The 21,278-nt window shown below is 44.2% G+C and overlaps 1 protein-coding gene across 1 annotated transcript in view; it reads right to left on the bottom strand.

The window, feature by feature from the left end:
* The window catches only part of AGK (acylglycerol kinase), a 57,951-nt gene that overhangs the window by 24,188 nt on the left and 12,485 nt on the right, over positions 1–21,278 (bottom strand). The window contains exons 3-8 of the mRNA XM_066262468.1: positions 9,506–9,545; positions 6,427–6,506; positions 4,772–4,847; positions 3,182–3,274; positions 1,795–1,827; positions 93–187 (exon numbers count right to left, since the gene is read on the bottom strand). Coding sequence (XP_066118565.1) covers positions 93–187; positions 1,795–1,827; positions 3,182–3,274; positions 4,772–4,847; positions 6,427–6,506; positions 9,506–9,545 — 417 coding nt within the window. The remainder of the gene's footprint in view (positions 1–92; positions 188–1,794; positions 1,828–3,181; positions 3,275–4,771; positions 4,848–6,426; positions 6,507–9,505; positions 9,546–21,278) is intronic.

Below are 21,278 nucleotides of genomic sequence, written 5' to 3'. Positions count from 1 at the left end.
GCTCCCAGCTGCACAGTCTCCCAAGTGCAGCTTGCAATCTCCCATTCCCAGGCTTGCTCAGCCACAAATGCTCCATCACGTTGACGACCTACTGGACTTTGTTTCCACTTTCGGCAAAGAGAGTCTGACTCAAAGTACTGGTCTGTCCCAGGGGGATAAATCCGATGGGAATCTTGCTGAAGGTAGCCTGGGGAGAAAAAAAGAAGAGGCAAGTTTTATTGTGATGGTCAGAAAGTCAGGCTGAACAGAGGGACAGACGTGTCTCTTATGACAAGTAACAGTCAGTGACCCTGGGTCCACCTCCCTGCCTCCCTTCCACGCCCTAGACCAGCAATCAGGCAATACTAGCCAAGCAGTTGTTTTTTTCTTTAAATGGGCAGTCCATAAAAACAACATGACTTTAAATTTGAAGGAAAAATTTTGGTACTCATTAATAGCAACTGGTTGAAAGAAAGTTAAAAAAAAAAAGAAGGGTCTTAAAGATATTAAAGAAAGGCACACAACTGTGACAGAGACTGTTATGTTGTCACACTAAATGAAAAAGTTGAAGATAAAATTCAACTGAAAATATCTGATACAGGTACAGTAGTGGATGACAGGTGCAGCGCTGGATCAACTATCTCAAGTATGAATAAGGCAAAGAGCGTGAGCAAGTCTGAGTAGCAGAAGGTAACGGCACTGTCACTGATTGAAATACCATGAATAAAGAGACACTGTAAGGTTCCTAAAGGCTATTTTGAGGACAATCCACTGTTAGTACCAAAGGGACCAGGAAGGGTCTTCTTTCTTGTTGTTTGCAAAATATTTTAAACCATTGTAGAAAAATATCTAAAATAACATCACACACACTCATACATCCAAGAGCCCAATGTAACAAATATTTTGCTGTATTTGTTTCAGATACTTTAGAAATAAAATGCTACAGATACAACTGAAGTCACATCTCATCCTGCTCCTCTCTGTCCCCTGCCAGGGGAAGCCATCATCCCGAGGTTGAGTGAGGCCTTTCCGTCCACGGTGTTATCCCCTTACTACACCAAGCATCCATTAACAGGATGCTTGTTTTGTACATTTTAAAACTTTGTAGAAATGCATAATCTCCATTGGCTACCAGTCTTTTCTACTCACCACTTTTTTTAGATCCCACCATGTAAATAGTTATAAATCTAGTTCCTTCATTTAACTTCTGTGTGGCTTCCCATATATGAATGTACCACAATTTATAAAGGAATCCTTTGAAAAAAGATTGTATAGAAAACTTGTATATTTTAAAGAACTCTTGGTAAAAGCTATGGGATACTCTGGGTTCCCAAAGCAGAAAAGTCCACCATGGGTTAATAACCCATGTGTCCAGGGACACAGGCAGCCATATTTGTCTTTCTAAAATCCAAGAAGCAGAACTTGTGCCCACCCTAAAATATAAAGTGAGGAAAAAGCTAAAAGAAGGAAGGTCACTGGCTAGAGGGCGGCCTCATCCAGCTAGAGCAAGGCTCATCGGCTTGAGCACGGGACCATCAACATGATCCCATGGTCGCTGGCTTGAGCCCAAAGGTCACTGACTTAAAGCACAAGGTCACTGACTTCAAGCCCAAGGTAACTGGCTTGGGCAAGGGGTCATCAGTTTGGCTCGAGTCTCCCTAGTGAAGGCACGTATGAGAAGCAATCAATGACCAACTAAAAGTGACGTAACTACAAGTTGATGCTTCTCATCTCTCTTCCTCTTCACTCTCTCCCTTAAAAAAAACAACCAGAAATGTAAAAGCTAAAATGCAATCACTCTTCTTAAAAGCTTACCTCGTCTGCTCTTCGAAGAACTCCAGTAATAACCTACAAATGTTAAAAAAAAATTATAAACAACGTGTACTCCCTTTATCACAAAAGAACTGGATTCCATTTTCATGGTTCACAGACTTGTTCCTGTTTTCTTCCTAGAAACTATGTCAAAAGATGTACTGCTGGCCTGACCCGTGGTGGCGCAGTGGCTAAAGCATCAACCTGGAATGCCGAGGTTGCTGGTTCGAAACCCTGAGCTCGCCTGGTCAAGGCACATATGGGAGTTGATGCCTCCTGCTCTTCCTCCCTCCCCTCTCTCTTTCTTCTCTAAAATAAAGAAATAAAAAATATTAAAAAAAAAAAAAAAAAAAAAAGATGTACTGGCTCTTGAAACAGAGAGCTCTCCAACAGGATCAGAGCTAAACTAAATCTCATTCTGGACCCAAGGCCCATGGTACAATAAGGACCTTAGCAAACCAGGTTTTATGTTCTAGAAGATGGGTATAAATGTGCTGTTCTCATAGATTACACAAAAGATAACCCTTCCTGGACCGAGTAAGCATTACGAATGTGAAATTTTAGAACAAGGCAGATGTGCACATCTGAACATGGAGACCTCTGCCTCTGAGTGTACTCTTAGGAGTTCAAAAAACACGTGACAGATATGAAGTGAGAATGGGCAGAGGCCCCTTTTAAGGGAATCTTTGTTTATTTTATAAGACACATTCGTCATAGGCGAAACTACTACTCCCATACAAGCCATCTTCAATATATAAAAAGCTTATTGTGCCCACCACCCACCATTTGGTTTCCTATTTTATTCAGTTTTATCTGACTTAAAAAAAACAGCGCATGTGAAAAACATAATGTCATACTTGTTTCAGAAACAATCCTAGAAATGGATTATAAAGAATTTCCTAGGCCCTGGCCGGTTGGCTCAGTGGTAGAGCGTCAACCTGGCGTGTGGGAGTCCCGGGTTCGATTCCCGGCCAGGGCACACAGGAGAAGCACCCATCTGCTTCTCCACCCCTCCCCCTCTCCTTCCTCTCGGTCTCTCTCTTCCCCTCCCGCAGCCGAGGCTCCACTGGAGCAAAGATGGCCTGGGCGCTGAGGATGGCTCTATGGCTTCTGCCTCAGGCACTAGAATGGCCCTGGTTGCAACAGAGCACCGCCCCAGATGGGCAGAGCATCGCCCCCTGGTGGGCATGCCGGGTGGATCCCGGTCGGGCGCATGCGGGAGTCTAGTCTGACTGCCTCCCCGTTTCCAACTTCAGAAAAATACAAAAATAATAAATAAAAATAAAAAAAAGAATTTCCTTAAATTATATCCGCATCACGCCAATGCTCTAAGATCAACTGTCTGCCTTCCTCACCTTTCAAGTGGTGTCAAACCACAAAGTGGCCCTACCTCCTGCAGTGTCCCATCTCCCCCGGCAACAATGATCACATCGGTGTTTTCCATCAGTTCCAGGAGTTTCTTGGCTTGGCCCTCATAATCTGTCTGAAATACAAAGGAAGCCTTTGGTAAATTTATAATCCTAGGGCCACCTGTGAAAGGTTTCAAAATACAGGGTTTTTTCTTTAAAGTTGTACATTGAATGTTTTCTTAAATTCCACCCAATGGATAGACAGGAAATACTAAACAGCTAACAAAGCAACTATATGTGGCTTGCATAGTTTTGCACTTTTGGAGCCGGAAGGGCCTGCAGAACCCATCCAGTCAACTTGTCACAGGACCCCTTCCCAGTCCAGTGCAGACTCTATGACATCATGTACCAGCGCCTTCCGTCTGAAAGCAGGAAGTCCAGTATAGATGCAAATGAGTAGAGGCAAAGGGACTGAAAAGAGCATCAATTTAGGATCCCAAGAGACCTAGGTGAAGTCTCAGCTCTGCTACTATTTGGCTGAGTGGCCGTCAGCCCTCGGGATCTTAACTGCCTAATCAGTGGAACTATGTGTATTAGGGGAGGGCACAATCATAGCTTCCCCACAATACTGTTGTAAAGCCGTATGTCAAGCAACTAGCAAGGTAACCACTCCTAACTGTACTGTGCTAATCAAAGGAAGCTATCCTTGCACGTAGGAATACCATACACAAAGCACATGTAGGATTCAAGTTAGTCAAAATGTACCCAGGCACTACCATTTCCACTGATATCTCATCACAGATACATATGTAGACTAAATGAACCATCTAAGCCACCGCCTCTAAAACCAAATATTGAATTTTAATAGACATAAAGCTAAAATAAGGAGATACAAAAGAACTGCTCTGAACACAGACTGCTGACCAACAGACTCAAGCAGAATACCAGCTGTCAAGGCCGTTTGTTATGACCAATAGATAACTACATAGTATGGAGATAAATCTAAATAGGTCAACAATTTTAATAAATGTTAAGGATAAAGTGGTCTGGGCAAAAGACAGAAAAGATTGATTTTTAAAATATCTTGCACCGGAAACCCATGTAAATTTATTGACCAATGTCACCAAAATAAATTCAATTAATAAAGTATAGTCTTAAACACATCTTCTGAGATAACATAATTCCCTGTAACTTATTTTCATCCACTTTTCTTCTCACCTAAATCTTGCCAATTCTGAAGTTTTACCATGTAAAATTCCTCACCAGAGATAATTCTTCACCAGACAAAAAAATTTTACCCGTCTGCAGAACTAGCAAGAAATTAATTACTCAAACTCGCAGTTTGTTTTTTTAAAGAGTTCTTACAGTTATAACAATTTTCATCTTCCAAAAGACGAATATCTTCACACGAAAGGAATCAAGTTGACACCCCCATCTAATCCTACTCTGAAAATGAAAAGCCGATAATGCTTTTTAACAAAGGAATTGCTTTGATGAACTATCAGAACAAGTACACAACCTTGAATTCTCTGTTCTCGTTTTAAGCGATTTCTGTGAAAAAGCCCAGAGAGGAGGCTATGTTATGAGGAGCAGTAGCGTGGAGGAAATCAACCCTGTGGCGCAGTCCTCACCTTAACAACAGTCACGTCCATGCCAGATAAGTGTAAAATCGGGGCAGCATTTTTTTCAAACAAAGTCCTTGCTTTGCTGTATAGACAAAGGAAAACATACAAATATTTTACCAAAGTTCTTAAGAGGAGGAACAAAAAGCCCAACCACTCTCTCTAGTGCTGAACAAGGATCAGACTAAGGAACACGCTTCCCTTTACTTTGTTCAAGTACAGGAGGTTTATCAATGAGAAATGAGTGTCTATGGATAGGAACTGACTCCCTCACTCGGGAGCCTCCAGGAGTCTGTTACCCTTTGTCTAACACAATAAGCTCTTATCCACTGGGATGCTTCAGTTCCCAGCCCAGTTCCTCTAGAGGAATAATGTACACCACGTGGCTCCACTCAGGCTACAAGGTCGGATTCATTCACCAAGTATGTATTCACTGAGCACCTACTACATACTAGAGAGGCGAGGGAGCTGGAGATACTGCAAGACAAAGCAGACAAAAATCCTTGTAAGTTAAGTGGGCTGTATTGAGTCCTCAAGGAATTTGTTTAGGCTCCAGTGGCGGAAGGAAGATAATGTATTCACTGTAACAGTTTTCATATGGCCCCAGGGCACAGACTGAACCAAACAATATTGTTTAAGTCTAAAACAGCAGACACAACCTTTGGGGGAGAAACTGCATCATTTGTAACAATTTCAAATACTATCTCCATTTCTTAAATTTCAAACCTGCAGTAAAATCCCTGGAGAAAGAGCAGTCCTTTTCCATGAGGGCCACATTTCTTCTAGGATAGAGAACAGTTAGAAACCATCTCACTGTTGGATGATCAGCAGCTTGCACCGGACTCCCAGGCAGGTCATGCCCTTCCCTGTGCTTCCCCAGCTCTATGCACACCCCTGGCTTTGCATGATGATTAGTGTGTTTTGCAAGACAACCTTAGGGACCAGACTAGAGGCCTTGTAAAAACAGACACCAAATCTCATTAGTCCCCGAATCCCCTGGCCTCTAGGAGTAGTCTGGCACAGGTAGAACATGCTTAATAGTATTGATATTTGGTGAATTAACGCACAAATGAATGAATGAATAAACCCACCCCTACTAAGTCAGAGGGGGAAAAATGACATGATTGTGATGTCTTGTGATAAGAGAAGTAGTTTAAAAGCCCTTAGAAGAGTTTTTGTATTTTTTAAGTGTCACACACATCACTCTGATAGTGATTCTTGTCCAAATCAGGTCAGGATTTGAAAAAGCATAGGAATCAGGGATGCAGAAGTTGCAAAAAGTCTCCAATGGTGTAGTCTTGAGGCTAAATAAATGTTAAACATACCAGTCAGTTGACCTGTCTTTTACCAAAATGTTTCCAACTGTCACATTAGAAACAAACTAGTACTTTCAAAACAGTCCACTAGCCGAATATCTTACTTTTACATCCACATTTACTCAGTCTTCTTTCTTTCATTTATTTTTTCTTCTTTTCAAATGAGAGGAGGGAGATAGACAGACTTCCCACATGCACCCTGACCGGGATCCACCTGGCAACCTATATCTGGAGCTGATGCTCTGCCCATCTGTGGCCATGCTCACAACCGAGCTATTTTTAGTGCCTGAGGCAGTAAAAACTAAATATGTATCAAGTCACCTACTGAATACATAACCAATCACTTACCCTTTGCAAGCTGCAGGATTGAGGAAGACGGTGGCCTTCTTCACTTGTGCATTGGGAGGAATGAGTTGATTGCCAAACACCTAAGGAGGAAAAAGGAAAACTTTTAAGTAAATGTCCTTTTATTCAGTTAGTGATCACACATATTCTTTCATTCCAAAAGAATTTACTTCCAGAAGATACACTATCTACTGTAGGGGGAAAAAATGTTCTTTTATTATTTCATATTAACAAAAACACAATAAACTACAACAAAGAAGTGTACCTTTATTAATGAGCCGAATTTGGAATTTGATATTGTAATAGACAAACCCTGATTTACTAGAGGTAACTTTTGTCTTCTCCATAAGATATGGATAGATTTATTATAAACACACACAAATTTTAATCTATGTGTCTTTAGTTTTCAAGGTGCAATCGTTTTCTATTTCAGCTTATTACTAACAGTTATTCATGAGGACTCTTTGTGGTACCAATTAATCTTCATATCTTTATATATCTATATATATAAAATAAACCTAATACTCTATCTGCCTCCTCCTCCTTGCTACCCTGTGTGATAACTGAACAGCATCAGCTGTCACAGGAAAAGAAATGCAATTTGTGTTTACTGTGCACCTACTGACGACCGCTTTCACACATTATTCTTAGTTCTCAGACACCGAGGTCTTAAATATTCCCATTTTAATAGATTAGAAAAACAAGATTCAGAAGGATTAAGTCAAAGTCACAATGTTAATATATGACAGCCTAGAATTGACATCGACCTGCAGCACCCACACTTTTCTTATGTTGTCAGCTCTGCAGAGCAGAGGAGGGACGAGGACAGAGGTCTGGGTGCGGGGACTAATGGAGCTTCTGCTCTCCCATCCGACAGGGCAAGATCAATAAGAAGGATGAACAGGAAAGCACTGCAAAGGGCTAAATTTTGAGTCTTAGATGGTGGGGAGCAAGTCTGGGCAGAGAAGGCAGAATTCTGGCACAGAATTTCAAAGTAAATAGAGGGAAAAGTGAAAGTTAATAACAAGGTTTTTATGAAATAGCTGACTCTAAGTCCTGACAGCCTCCTCCTGACAGCCCACTGGAGATCCTGTCTCACCACTGTCTCTTTCTTGCTTTAGAAAAATAAACTTTGTCTCTATACTTCAAAAAGACACAATTTCTTTGTTTAAAAAAAATCTGTACATTATAATTTCTGCTCTGTTTTAACTCTTCCTGAATTAGACCTTGACATTTTGCTGCCAAATCTCCAAATGTAATTTGTTCTTGTTCTACCCCTACCATTTCTGGAGTGTGGCTGACATAATATAATTAACCACATTCTCATGCCTGCGTGATTCCGACCTGCAGTTCCAGATCATTCCTCCGTGTCTGGATTTCTGGTCTCTAGAATTCTTACTTGCAACTCAAGCCTAGGGTTTACAGCAGTGAAGACGATAGTGAGCTAAGCTTACATGACATTAAAAGAGTCATACGCTTTCAAGAATTTAGACTGGAAAGGAAAGGACATAACCTAAACAGGAAGAGGAACTAGAGGAGGCTCCGAGGATGCACTCACTTTAATCAGATAGCAGGAACTAAGTGTGTGTTGGAAGTGGAGACTCAGAACAGTGAGAAGAGGGACGTTTATAAAGGGAACAACAACTCAAGGAACATGGTCTCTGAAAACGTAAGAGGAGATGGAATTCAGAACAGAGGTGGAGGCTTCTATCTTAAGAAAGGGAGGACCCTATGACCATTCTTTCTTAAAGAGAGAAAGAAAGCATGCCTCTCCCAAGATAATTTTCTAGTAGCTAATGAAAATTAGTTTGGGGCCGTTTGGCCAGTTGGCACAGTGGCAGAATGTCAGCCCAACATGTGGAAGTTCCAGGTTTGATTCCCGGTCAGGGCACACAAAAGTGACCATCTACTTCTCCAATCCTCTCCCTCCTCTCTCTCTCTCTCCCTCCCTGCCACAGCCATGGCTCAAACAGTTTGAGTAAGTTGGCCCCAGGCACTGAGGATGGCCCCATGGCCTTGCCGTAGGACCTAAAAATAGCTCGGTTGCTGAGCAATGGAGCAGTGGCCCCAGATGGGCAGAGCATCACTCAGTACGGGGCTTGCCAGGTGGCTCCAGGTTGGGGCACATGTGTGTCTCTGCCTCTCTATCTCTCACTTAAATAAATTTTTTTAAAAATGAAAAGAAAATTAGCTTGGGGTGGGGAATACCTCAACTTTAATATAAAATTTATTTGAGATAATTTCCAAAACAATTTAGAGCCATGAGCTAAAACAAGCAAAACAGTCATCAAATCCTGAAAACACAGATTTAGAACAGCTACACAACCACTTAAGAGAGGAGTTTACTAATAGTATCTATTGTTATCATTCACAAAAATGTGTCAGGATTGCCATCCACATCTGCTACTACATGCATCATACCTTCTTGACTTCCTGTTTCTTTCCTGGTATTTCTGACATCACAAACTTAAATGACATGTAACAAAAAGGCAACTCAGTCATGAATATGCACCTGCAAGTTATATTGGACACATCTGGAGGGGAGGGAACAAAAATGTGGTCTTGAAATTGAAAATATTTACAACTCAACTGTAACTAATATGGCGAGATACATGAATATTTAAGCGCTTGATCATGGGACTGGGATTACAGTGCACATGGGATGAGTCAGTTGTGCTAGAAGAGACAGGCTTTAAAAATACGAACCAATAGTTTTAAGATTTGACTTTGAGAGGGAACGCCTGCTCTGAACTGATATCCCCGGGAGTTATTCGGGTCCGGGATGATTCAGGGATTAGCCCCATCCTCAAGAACAAGGGCAGGCAGGAACCGCTTCCCAGAGCTACCGCCCACGTGCTCCTAGGACCGATCCACAAGTAAACAAGCCTAAAGAGGTGGATGTTGGAGCTGCTCTTCACCAGATGGTTAACTTCCTTCGGCTCTATTCAGCTGGCGCTCAGCCTGATGCATCCCCTGATAGTGGGCAAAAATAGACCTCAGGATAGGAGGAACTGAGCAAGCCCAAGTTATCTGCAGGATGGAGATAAGGTGCTTTTAATGGTTTCCCGGTCAACAGCATTACCTGAGCTTCTTGACAGGCTGCTCTCCTTAGCAGGTTATCACTATCAAAGTAAACAAAGGAGAATGAAGTTAGCTTTAATAAGGAGGTTCAAATCCAAACAGATAAAATGGGGTTTTAAAAAAAATATGTACAACTCTTCCCTATAAAATACCCAACTGAAAGCTTCTTAAAGACATCTAACCAATTATAAGCATGTTTAAAAAATACTTTCTCTGAATGAAACACTGTGCTATTTCCACATAATGGCAGGGAGAATAATGCCCTCTAAAATGTCACATCCTAATCCCCAGAACCTGAGAGTATGTTACTTGGCAGATGTGACCAAGCTTAGAGCCCAGATCTGGGTGGATTATTATGGATGGTGGAGCTGTTGAGAGGCACATCTGACTACGGAATGATGGGCAGAGAGAGATGCAACCCTCCTGGCTTTGAAGATGGATGTCGAACATGGGGACCTTCTAGACGCTGGAAAGGCAAGGACATAGTTGTCCCCTGAAGCCTCCAGAAGTGCAGTCCTTGCCAGCACCCTGATTTGAGCACAGCGAGGCCTGTGTTGGACTGCTACCCCACCGAACAGTGGCATAACAGATCCACACTGGGTCATGTCACTGAGGTCAGGACCACGTGGTAGGGCAGCGAGAAACAAGGAAGGCACCTGTCCTGCATCTTTCCTGTCCAGCAGAAATGACTGAGGTCACTAACCAGAAATAAATTTGTTGTTCAGTTACTTCTCCTGTTTTATCTAAATCTCCTATTTTTATATCACTGTCAGACATTTGCTGATACCACAAATGGGAAACGGTGGCATGAGGCAAACTTTTGGCTTGCAGAAATAAAAGCACTATCAAATTATGTTCATCTGTTTCACACAGAGGTCTCTAAACTGTCTGTCATTTATACCATAAGGAGCACTTTACATGGCTGACTGCTGTAAGAAACATCTCTAGTCCACGTTGCTGGCACTGCTCAGGTCACTGTTGTTAACCAGGCCGATGTTAAGAAAACTAGTACCCAGAAAGGATGACCAATAACTAATTTATAGAAAAGAATTAAGAGGAGAAATAAGTATTTCACTTAAATTTTCATAACACCAAAGTCTTTAATTTTTGCATTTTTACAGTAATTCAAATCTAATTTTGATAGTAAAGGTTTAACCGAAAGAAACTAAACAACCATTTGCTTTTGGCCGCAGGGGCAGCCCGGGCTGCTCAAGGGTCTGTCCTCCACAGGCAGGGCAGAGGACCACCTTCGGGTTCAGAGCGTCAGCGTCCATCAAGAACCCTACCGGAGGCCCTGGCCAGTTGGCTCAGCGGTAGAGCGTCGGCCTGGCATGTGGGGGACCCGGGTTTGATTCCCGGCCAGGGCACATAGGGGAAGCGCCCATTTGCTTCTCCATCCCCACCCCCTCCTTCCTCTCTGTCTCTCTTTTCCCCTCCCGCAGCCAAGGCTCCATTGGAGCAAAGATGGCCCGGGCGCTGGGGATGGCTCCTTGGCCTCTGCCCCAGGCGCTAGAGTGGCTCTGGTCGTGGCAGAGCGACGCCCCGGAGGGGCAGAGCGTAGCCCCTGGTGGGCGTGCCGGGTGGATCCCGGTCGGGCGCATGCGGGAGTCTGTCTGACTGTCTCTCCCCGTTTCCAGCTTCAGAAAATAAAATTAAATTAAATTAAAAAAAAAAAAAAAAAAAACCCTACCGGGGGTGGTGTCATGCTGCCCGTCTGAAGCACCTCAGAGTGCAAGCTTACTCTGAGTTGACAGGCCCCTGTGACGTCTAACTAACATGGCACCTTGTCTGCCAGGCTCGGTCCCGCTTGCCTGAGTGACAAAGCTCCACGCCCAGCCTCTGGCAAAAGGGAGAGCCATGCAAGCTTCCCCTCCTCCCTCACCCAAAAGGCGTGAACGCTCATGCATCCCTCTCCCCGCCCCTGCCAACCCTCTTCATCATGGTTCTTCATGAATCATTCTAACACACACACACAAAAGGTAAATTTGGGGTGCCCCTGGCCTGGAACTTGAACGCAGCTGCCTTACTACCTGGGGGTACTTTGTCCAACTCCTCCTCCAACCACTTCCTTTAATGTTTTCTCTAGTCCAGGGATTAACCTGTGCTCCGATCTCTTAGCCTAGGAGGGAGGATTACGCTGTGCCGGTCCTGTATGCCTCTATAATCACTGAGTATCTCTCTCTACCTCCTGTCCACCCCCTGCCGGCTCCTCCCTTCCACTAGGGACAGGCCTCTGAACATGCCAGGCGCCTCCAGGTCACAGTACAGACCCCCTCTTCACTATTTCAGACCCACTGGTTCCTGCAGACCTACCTGAAAAAGAATAGCCCAAATAAATACAAGAAAATGGGGCAACACTTTGGATCATTTTTTCCTAAATTCTTCTTTGCAATAAGTAAAATTTTGATGGTTAACTTGTGATTAAGAATATTATTAAAGATGTCTCTCTTGAGCTTACTAACACTTTGATTTTATCAGTGCTACTCCAAATCAAAAGACTTTTTGATGGTTAATCTCCTGAATTTTAATGTGTCGAATGGCATATGCTGTAAGTACTAACTGTGAGCAAGCCAGACTTTGTATCAATTTAGATACTACAAAAGACAATCTCATTATAATCAAACTTACTTTTATTAACTATCAAAAATGGTGTTAGCCATCTTGGACTTACTCTATGAACCAAGCTGTTGTTCCTCCAAAAATGAAACAGTTTCTCAGAAGAAAAAGATTTCCCCTATTGAGGTATTCTGACGGTCTGCAGCAAGCTCTGCAAACTATTTCAAAAGGGACATTCTAAGAATGTTTTAGTAACAGCAGCATTGTTGGAATAAAAGAGAAAGTACATTAAAATTTATAGAGCAACTCCCAAATAACAGGTACTGGAACAGATGGTTTCATACACCTTAACTCTTTGTAACAGCCTCGCAAGGCAAGCGTTCTCATTTTCAGACAAGGAAGTTGAGGCCCGGAGAAGGAAAGGGGTTTGCCCAAGACCACGATGTGACTAAATGGTAGAGCTGAAATTCAAGCCCACGCCAACCCAACTCCAATACAAATGCTTTACTGCTTTCTCTTCATGTCAGACGATACTAAATGGGCAACGATCATTTGGATGTATATTTTATGGTACATTTATGAAATTAATCACATGACTTTCTACTCTTATTTAAGAGAGCTTTTTAGATTGACATTCCTATATTTGTATAAGTTCTGGTGCAAGAAAGCTGCCCAAAGAAATTGGTGAAACAAACTCCTTCAAACAAGTGCCAGATACAATGCAATGAACACGATCTGGTCCTGCCCCGAGGAAGCTTAGATCAAGTGACACGGAACAGCTTGTGGTCAATATCGGTGGTACAGAAAAAGACGTGCTCTTGATGCATAACATGCCGGCACTGTACTAGGGATCTGGGACTGGTAAATAAGCCCAATATCCCCCATCTCCTTACAGTTTATTATTCAGAAGGGAAGAAAGACAAAGGCAACGGGCAAGCATGATGTGATGACTTCTGTCTGCTCCACAAAAGAAGCCCATTATCTGACCTAGTCTAGAAGGAAGTAGAGAAAGCTTTTTACGGGAAGTGACCCTGAAATTGATATCTAGGGGAGGAATCCAAAATAGCTAGGCAAAGAACAGGAAGGAGAATGAATCCAGGCCAAGGCAGCAGCAGGCGGAAAGGCCGCAGGAGCCAGAGCAGACTGCAGGAGCCCGAGGCTGGTCAGGACTGTGCGTGCAGGGCTGAAGAGAGAGCTGAGGAGTTGGGTTCAGAGGGACCAGGGCCTTGTAAGCTATTCAACAGTTAAGAAATTTGGACTTTATCCCAAGGGCCTAGGAAGCCATTGAAAGGTTTTAAGAAAAGTGATGTCACCGGCTGTACATTTTAGGAGGTCATCTGGTTGCAGCGTGAAGAAGACGCAAAGGGAGACTAAATCTCGGGAGACCAGGGACGGCTCTTCAGGATGTGCAGCTCCATGATGACAGTGACGATAACTGGACCCAGAATCCCGGCAGGGGGACACGGTGAGGAGGACAGACCCAGCAGGTGTTTAGCAAGTAAACTTAAGGAGTGTTTGTGGGAATTAACAGAAAGGGAGGGTCTACGGCAGAGCCCCCGTTTCTACGTTGAGCCACCCGACGGAGGGTGGCACTGTTCCTAGAGGCGAAAGGCAAGAGAGGGTGCAGTGTGGAAGCTGAGTGTGGTCCAGACCTGCCGATCCGAGAGAGGGAGGAGACTCCAGGTGAGCAGAAGCCGTAGAAAGTGGCAGGCTTGGCACTGGCACAGCTGACAGGAAGCACCAACTGAATCTCAAGTAAACGAGGTTGCAGCTCACCCGCAAGCCGAAGGAAGAATGTCGTGGACCGTGGAGGAAAGGGTTAACCACCACTGTCCTAATTTCCCATCATGCCCTGATGTTGCCTCTACTCCCAACAAACTCTGCACATTCTGCTATTCCTAAAGGGCACAGTGATCTGGCCCTCCAAGGACTTGATCATTGTACCCCCTCAGCCTTTAAGAAGCAGAAGGCCAAACATGTACCACCCACACCCTTACCCCCACCACACGCAAAACTGATTGTCTCAGCTTTCCTCCCTGACTTGAATTGTCTTGTAGTCATAGATAATTCGCCATGTTCTCTCCTACAGCACAGACTCGTGTGGATGAAAGGTTATCTGTTTAATAAATAAGTGGCAAACGTTTTGTCCTGTAAGAAAACTGGAAAACTGAAGTTATTCTTTGTATGAGAACCTGGCATGCTTTGAACCGAGAGATCGGCTGGGGCAGGCCTTCAGGACGATTACTACCAAAGGCAAGAGGAAGAATCATTGTAGTGAGTACAAGAGGGGAGAAAAAACTGGCAACAGTCATGAGCTGCTAACAGATCAAGAAGACCCCAGGGTGTGGGTATATGTGTATGCGTGCATGTGCGTGTGTGGTAATGGAACTCGTACCGTCTAAAAAGGCTCAGTGATAAACCACAGGAAATGCTCCAGTGACTGCATCTGGTTATCAGAGAAATCCCAGACTGCTAATGGGCCAAGAATCTGAATGTGAGCTAAAGACCCTGTTACAAAAAAAAAAAAAAAAAGATACTGTGTATAAATTCCAAGCCCATGTTTTCTCCGCTAAACCATGCTGTCTCTGGGGAAAACTGAAGTTAAACACAATTTAAAAGAGGTGCTACAAGAGGTAGTTACATCAAAAAGGGTCCCCAAAGACCTGCTCTGAACTAAAATGCAGGTTTTCTTTGACAGAAGAAAATGAGAGCGTCTGGATTATAAAATGAAAAAATCTGCTGATGTCACTCAGCCTGAGGCTTTAGAAGAGCACGAACATGCCCGCCACTCCCTGAAATGAGATGCTCTCGATTTATTCTAAACTGTACATGTTTTATTTATTACCTTAGGACTGCAAAATAAGATAAGTTGTAATTTCAATAACAACTTGATATGGAGACAAAAGTCACATTGATCTATTCTATTTCCCTAAAAACAGTACCTCCTACCACAGTCCAGAGGCAAATTGTACAACAGTTTCTACCACCAGCTCTCCCTGGGTGTATGCAAACATAATCTTCGCCTTACACAAAACAGATGCGAGGTTTTGATCTTTATAACCAGTACTGTACCTTTTCCAAGATTCCTGGAATAAATAATCATTACATTGCCAGGGGTGCTGCCGCGTGGTACCCATGTGAGGATGGGATGGGCATAGAGACAGAAGAACTTGAACCTCAGAGAAAGGATACCCCCCCCCCGTGTGCAGAGTGGGAGAGCGTTCTCAAATTCCACATCACCCCCACCTTCCACACACCGAGCCCCGACCCAGGCAAATATGGATTGTGGCAATGAGCCCTGCACACACGGGGAGACGCTGACCATTGACTGCCCAAAAGAAAGACGTGTAACCAAGCAGGAGAAAGAACGCCCACTGAGGAAAGATGCTTGATCTTCTGTACCCAGAGTGTTCATGCAGGCAGGAGAAAATGGGCAGTGCAAGAGGGTAGACACTGTCAGAGGACAGCAAAAATGTCAATGTTTTGCAAGGATTTTAGGGCCTCCTGGTTTGGTCTTCCCACCAACCAAAGGATGGCATCTCTTCTTGATGTCCTGACCCCCCATCACGGACTCCCTGCTGCTTAAGACATTTATATCTTCTTACCTCTTGGGAGCACAGTGAGATAAAGAACTTCCCGAATGTCATGAAAGTATCAAGGGTCAGGAAGAAATACTACTGATTCCCACACTGTCAGTGGTGGCTGTCTTCGTTCCAATTCCCTTTAGAGTGCACAAGAGGAGAGAAAAGAGAAGCCCCTCAGGTGACCACTGGCACTAAAACCCATCCTCTCTGTTGCTGATGGTGAAAGTTCAGCCAAAGAAAAACACAGCAGACAATGTCCACCACCAAATGAGAAGGACAAGGGTAAGACTGCCTCCTTCCGGACAAGTAACAAGCTCACCACACTGTGTTCAGGAATTCTGAGGTCAAATGGGGCCTCTGGGTGGATTTCTTCAGTTGGTGGTATATTCAGCAATGCAAAAATCAACATTTTTAATAATAATAACAATAATAATATAAAGTAAGTTAAGAGCATTTTCCCAAGACTGAATTAGGGAGGGAGGGAGGGAGGGAGGGAGGGAGGGAGGGAGGGAGGGAGGGAGGGAGGGAGAAGGGAGGGAGGAAGGAAGGGAGAAGGGAGGGAGGGAACAGGGAGGGAGGGAGGGAGGAAGGGGAGAGAGGAGAAAGGGAAGAGTCAGTCATGTCCATGGTTAACAAGAATAAATGACTCAGCATTGAAATTAAAAGTCCAGTAAAAATAGCTACTCTGAGAAATGATCCAGGACAAAAGGCATCGCAGTATCTTGTGTCTCAATAAAGTCAATCCTCCCAGAGGGCTTTAGCCAAACTACTTGTATGTTTTACCCCGTTTAATACATAAGATTAGTGATTTACCCCAGACATATAAGTTTGCCCGAGTTTAACCATGGCTGCCCCAATATTTACAGCAACTTTCAAGTCTCTGCTCTCTGTTCTTACTTACTGTCTTTATTTCCTTGTCCAAGTCTCAAAGGCCTACAGCAGCTGGGCAAGTAAAATGCCTGTATCTAAGGTCCAAACCCAAGTTCCAGTTCCTGAAAACCTACAGTTATGGCTGGCAGAGTCCTTAGAAATTATCTAGTCCATTGTTTTCACCCCCTTACACACATCCTGATCCCCATCAACCAAATGGTGTGACAATATCCCATTAGTAACAAAGTTCATTACATCAGTGATGGTCATTTGGGCAAAGTCTCTCTCTTTCTCTCTGTAGTTCCAACCTGAGTCTCTAAGCCCCAGGGATTCTGGTTATGTTCAATTAAGCTGTGTTTTGCTCAACAGCGCCATCTGCTTTGTACTCCTGGAAAAGAACTGATTGATGTTTGAGAAAACTTCCCACCCGGGGATTTGTCTATCATTAGACGGAAGTTACTAAAAGACAGCACTAGAATTTAAGTCTCCTGATCCTCAACATGGCAGTTTTCTCTCAACATTCTGCCTCTATTCTATTCTCTATGGACATTACCAAGTGATAGAAATGAAACCAATAAAGCCCCGTCCACTGTTTAATGATGTATACAGGCAAATGCCCCCTCTATGGTCAGCTCACTTCATGAGTGATCACTATAGTCATGTACTTTTTTCTTTCCTGCAAGTGGGCTTAGGAAAAAACCCAATTAAACCTAATCACACTCTTTAGTCATTAATTCAAGAGCACTTATTGGCCAAAGACTCAATTTCCCCTCAATGAGAAAGCTCCATTTATTATAAAAACAGTTAATAATTTGTAATAGCTACAGCAAAACTCAAATTTGTTGCCTTTTCTTTCTTACCCTCTTAAATATGGAAACTCAAACCCACCTTCTTCCAATCTTTTTAAATTTTATTTTATTTATTCATTTTAGAGAGGGGAAAGAGAGAGGGGAAGAGAAGGGGGAGAAGGTGGAAGTATCAACTCCCATATGTGCCTTGACCAGGCAAGCCCTGGATTTTGAACTGGCAACCTCAGCGTTTCCAGGCTGACATTTTATCCTCTGCGCCACCACTGGTCAGGCCACCTTCTTCTAATCTTATTAGGTCCCAGTCACTTTAGTCTATACAGGGCGGGTAAAAGTACGTATACAGTTGTTTGTACAGACAATAACAACACAGGAACAAATTGTTTTCGCTTACTCACAACTGCAAGCCTACTTTGCCCCGCCCTGTACTTGTGTATCCTTTGGCAGAACAAGCCATTGCTGGTCGAGATTTCAAGGACCTCCTAATTTCTTGGGTTTTCTCCACACAATTTGTTCCCCTTCCAATTCAGAATAGGAAATTAATGAAAAATGGCATCCCCTGAGGGAGCCTCTCACATAACTCAGGTGATCATTTTGGTAAGTTCTATAGAACTTTCCATCAACCTAAGAAGGAGACGGATTCTGCAGACTATCCCCTCACTCGACTGAGGAAGACGGAGGTAGGGGAAGCCAGATCTCCACACCCAGCTCTTTTCTCCTTCTAGAACATGCACTGATTCTATTTCACCCTCTTATTCTAGCCTCAGCTTTCCACAAAGTATCGATTTCTGGTCCTGCCCAAAACCTAATACTCACAGGAGCCAAGTGGCAGAGCTCCGTGGACTGTCCCCGGCTGGCTGCTGTCTCTGTGCCTGAGCCTGGATGTTCCACCGCCGGGCCGTACTCTGGCTATCACTGAAACGCGTCATTCTTTGAGCTGCCACCACTAGCCACTTGTCCAATGATTTCTACTCCTACGTCATTTTCATAACTATTACTGGGCTCTTTAATGGCCCAATAATGTCTCCTACTACCTGCTCTTTTTCCATCCGTTCATTCTCAACCAACACCTCAAATGCATACATCCTCAGCCAGATGCTTTCCTTCCATATACTGAACATTAACTTTACTAAGCAATCAAAACACTTGTTCTTTCTGTTTTACTGACCATTATACATTTGCATACACAACTACAAACAAACACAGAGTATCAATTATAAACAAGGTACTCGAATCTCCAGGGATTGTAACAGCTATTCAAGTTGTCTCCCCCCTCCCCTCCGCCACCCAACAAGCTGTTCAGTATAAACAGTGCAGGCAAAGTGGTCCTTACTCTGGGCTCCAGGATACAGGACAGATCTGGCCAACTTCTGACCTATGAACTCACATTATACTGTCAGTATTTGTGCCGTGGCCCAGCATGAAATGTTTGAGATTTCATGTCAGTGATTACTGAGAGAGGGACTAGTTTTAGCGTCAGCTATGATCATTCTATCTGCAGTGCTGGGAGTGGCTAAAACCACTGATATAAACATCACTAAGAATTATGTAAAAATAAACAAAATAAACTATAACTTAAATATTTATCTCTTGCCCTTCCATCTCAGCCCCCCCCACACCAATAAACAGGAAGAAACAAAATAAATAATGTAGTTTAAAAAAAAGAAAATAATCTGTTTTAAAAATAACCTGACAAAAGAGTTGAAAGGAAAGGAGATATAATGAAATTTCATTGCACTTAAAGAAAGAAAAGTTCCCCGATTCTGATTCCCAGTCAAATCTGGGCTGACAGGCATGTTGTTCAATTGCCCGTATATGAGCTTCTTTAAATGGCACCTATTACTACCCCAAATTTTAGCAATTGTTTGTGCACAGAGAGACATACACCTCACAACAGCTAAAAAGTAAAACAAACTGCTTTCTTATAACTGCAACAGGATCGGAGATGAAGAGAAGGCGGGGGGGGGGGGGGGGGCTCGCTGCCCTCCGCTGTGGCTGAATCAGCCCGGCAGGCCCCGGACCACAACTGCGAGGCCAGGGCCCTCTCCGAGCTGCTGTCAAAAAACTATCTGCTTTTTCCAAAATCTCAGAGATGCTGGAAAATGAAGCACAGGACATCACTGAAACCGTGACACATACCAAAAGAAAAAACACTGGTCTGGTCAAGGGTGGCTCGTGCATCATTTACCCCTGGATCTAACACACTTCCCCCAGTAGCCCGTCAGGGTCTCGAACTCAACATGTCTGAAAGGGGACAGAACACCACCGCCCTAAACCAATTCTCCTGGCAACTTCCCTCTTCCTGGATTGCCAATTACCCTAGTCCTGTTGCCAAAAAATGATTTTCCCTTTGTCCCCTCCTTCAACCAAACACCACTCAGTCACCCAGTAACAACAACAGCTAGCCTTTGGTGAGCAGTGACTGTTAGCCAGGGACAGTGCCAGGCACTTGACATGCATGGCCTCAATCCAACTAACTTGCCCCAAGTCCCACACCCAGCAGGTGACCCAGGGAAGGCTGGAGCCCTGGCGGGAGAGACGGAGGCCCAGGTTGAAGCAGGACATCTCTAACGCCACGTGGGGCCACGGCACAGGCACCCTCGGCTCAGAGCTCTCTGCGTCTCTTCCGGAGCTGAAACATCGGAGCCACTGGGAGAGGTGAAGGGGAGGGTAGCGGGCTTTGAATCATGGCTCTAACGCTAACTCGCTGTGTGACCTTGGGCAGTTACTTGATCTTGCTGTTCCTCAGTTTCTTCATCTGCATAGGGCTATTCATCTCATCGTACTGGGAGATGAATAACCGTCTTAAAAAGTTGTTAGGAAGATCAAATGAGTTAATCAATGTCAAGTGCTTAGGCCCGCGTGTAACACACGGCAAGCACTGCTTAGGTGTTAGCTGTTATTACCACTATTACTACCAAGTTCTCAATACAACCGAGTGACACTGCACCCAACCCTCAGGCAAACTCATGCCCATTTATTTTTACTCTTCTTAGCACTTGTTTTAGACCAGAGAACTTGAAAGGTAAGCTCCCACCAGTTTATGGAAGCCCATGCACAGTAACCAGGATTAATGTTCCTATGTCCAAAGGAAGGAAAAACTCTAATATTAACAAAAATCCAGGGACACAGGGCCCAGGATCATTACAGCATCACATCTGCTTCGCACGTTTCATGTCGAGGGATTTATGGTGTTTAGAGGATTTACAAACCTCCAAGGTCCCAGGAATTCCTGCTAAACTGAGAAGCTGTGTGCTCCACAGAAATGAGCAGGAGGGAGCTGGGTCAAGGCCAAGGTGGGCGGCGGACTCGCTTCCACAGCACTGACCGGAGGAGTAAGCGGAGAACCAGGAGCTGGAACAGGGCACGAGCGGAGCCTCCATTCACTGCTGAGCCAGGAGGGCTAGCCGAGGAGCTGTGTGTGCCAGGGCTCACCAGCCAAAATCCCGGGGAAGGGACCAGAGCCAGGATGGGCAAGGACGAGGTCCCCAGTGATGGAAGGGACAAAGAGAGCGCAAATCGGATGCTCCAGGGCTTGCTGGCTCTCCCTGCTCTGTCCTGCCCCCTTGTGGTTACATTCTGTCAGTCTGAACACTACTCTTCCCCAAGCTGTCTTGTTACAGAAGGTGAAATAAATAAAAGGCTCCGGTCCCATAAGACCATCTGGCATATCCTGTCTTCCTTTCCCACGGCTGTCTCTTCAATCCCTCGCTGCCCCATTACCAGCATTAACCCATTCTAACTTCCAGAGTACTCAGTGTCTATTACATCACAGGCACTCATAATCGCGAGCCTTTATGGAACCCCTTAACCCTTCAGTGGTCCATGGAGATACTGTTACTATCCCCACTTCAGGGATGTAGCAGGGCTGCGGAGCCCAAGGTCACAGTGCTATAAGCGTCAGTTGTCTGACTCCAGAGACCCCTTAATGCCACACTGCCTCCTCCTCTGCTTTCTA

This window comes from Saccopteryx bilineata, chromosome 2 (assembly GCF_036850765.1).
Source record: "Saccopteryx bilineata isolate mSacBil1 chromosome 2, mSacBil1_pri_phased_curated, whole genome shotgun sequence".
NCBI classification, from domain to species: domain Eukaryota; kingdom Metazoa; phylum Chordata; class Mammalia; order Chiroptera; family Emballonuridae; genus Saccopteryx; species Saccopteryx bilineata.
Note: the sequence above shows the minus strand (reverse complement) of the source record. Positions and strands in the feature narration are given on the sequence as shown.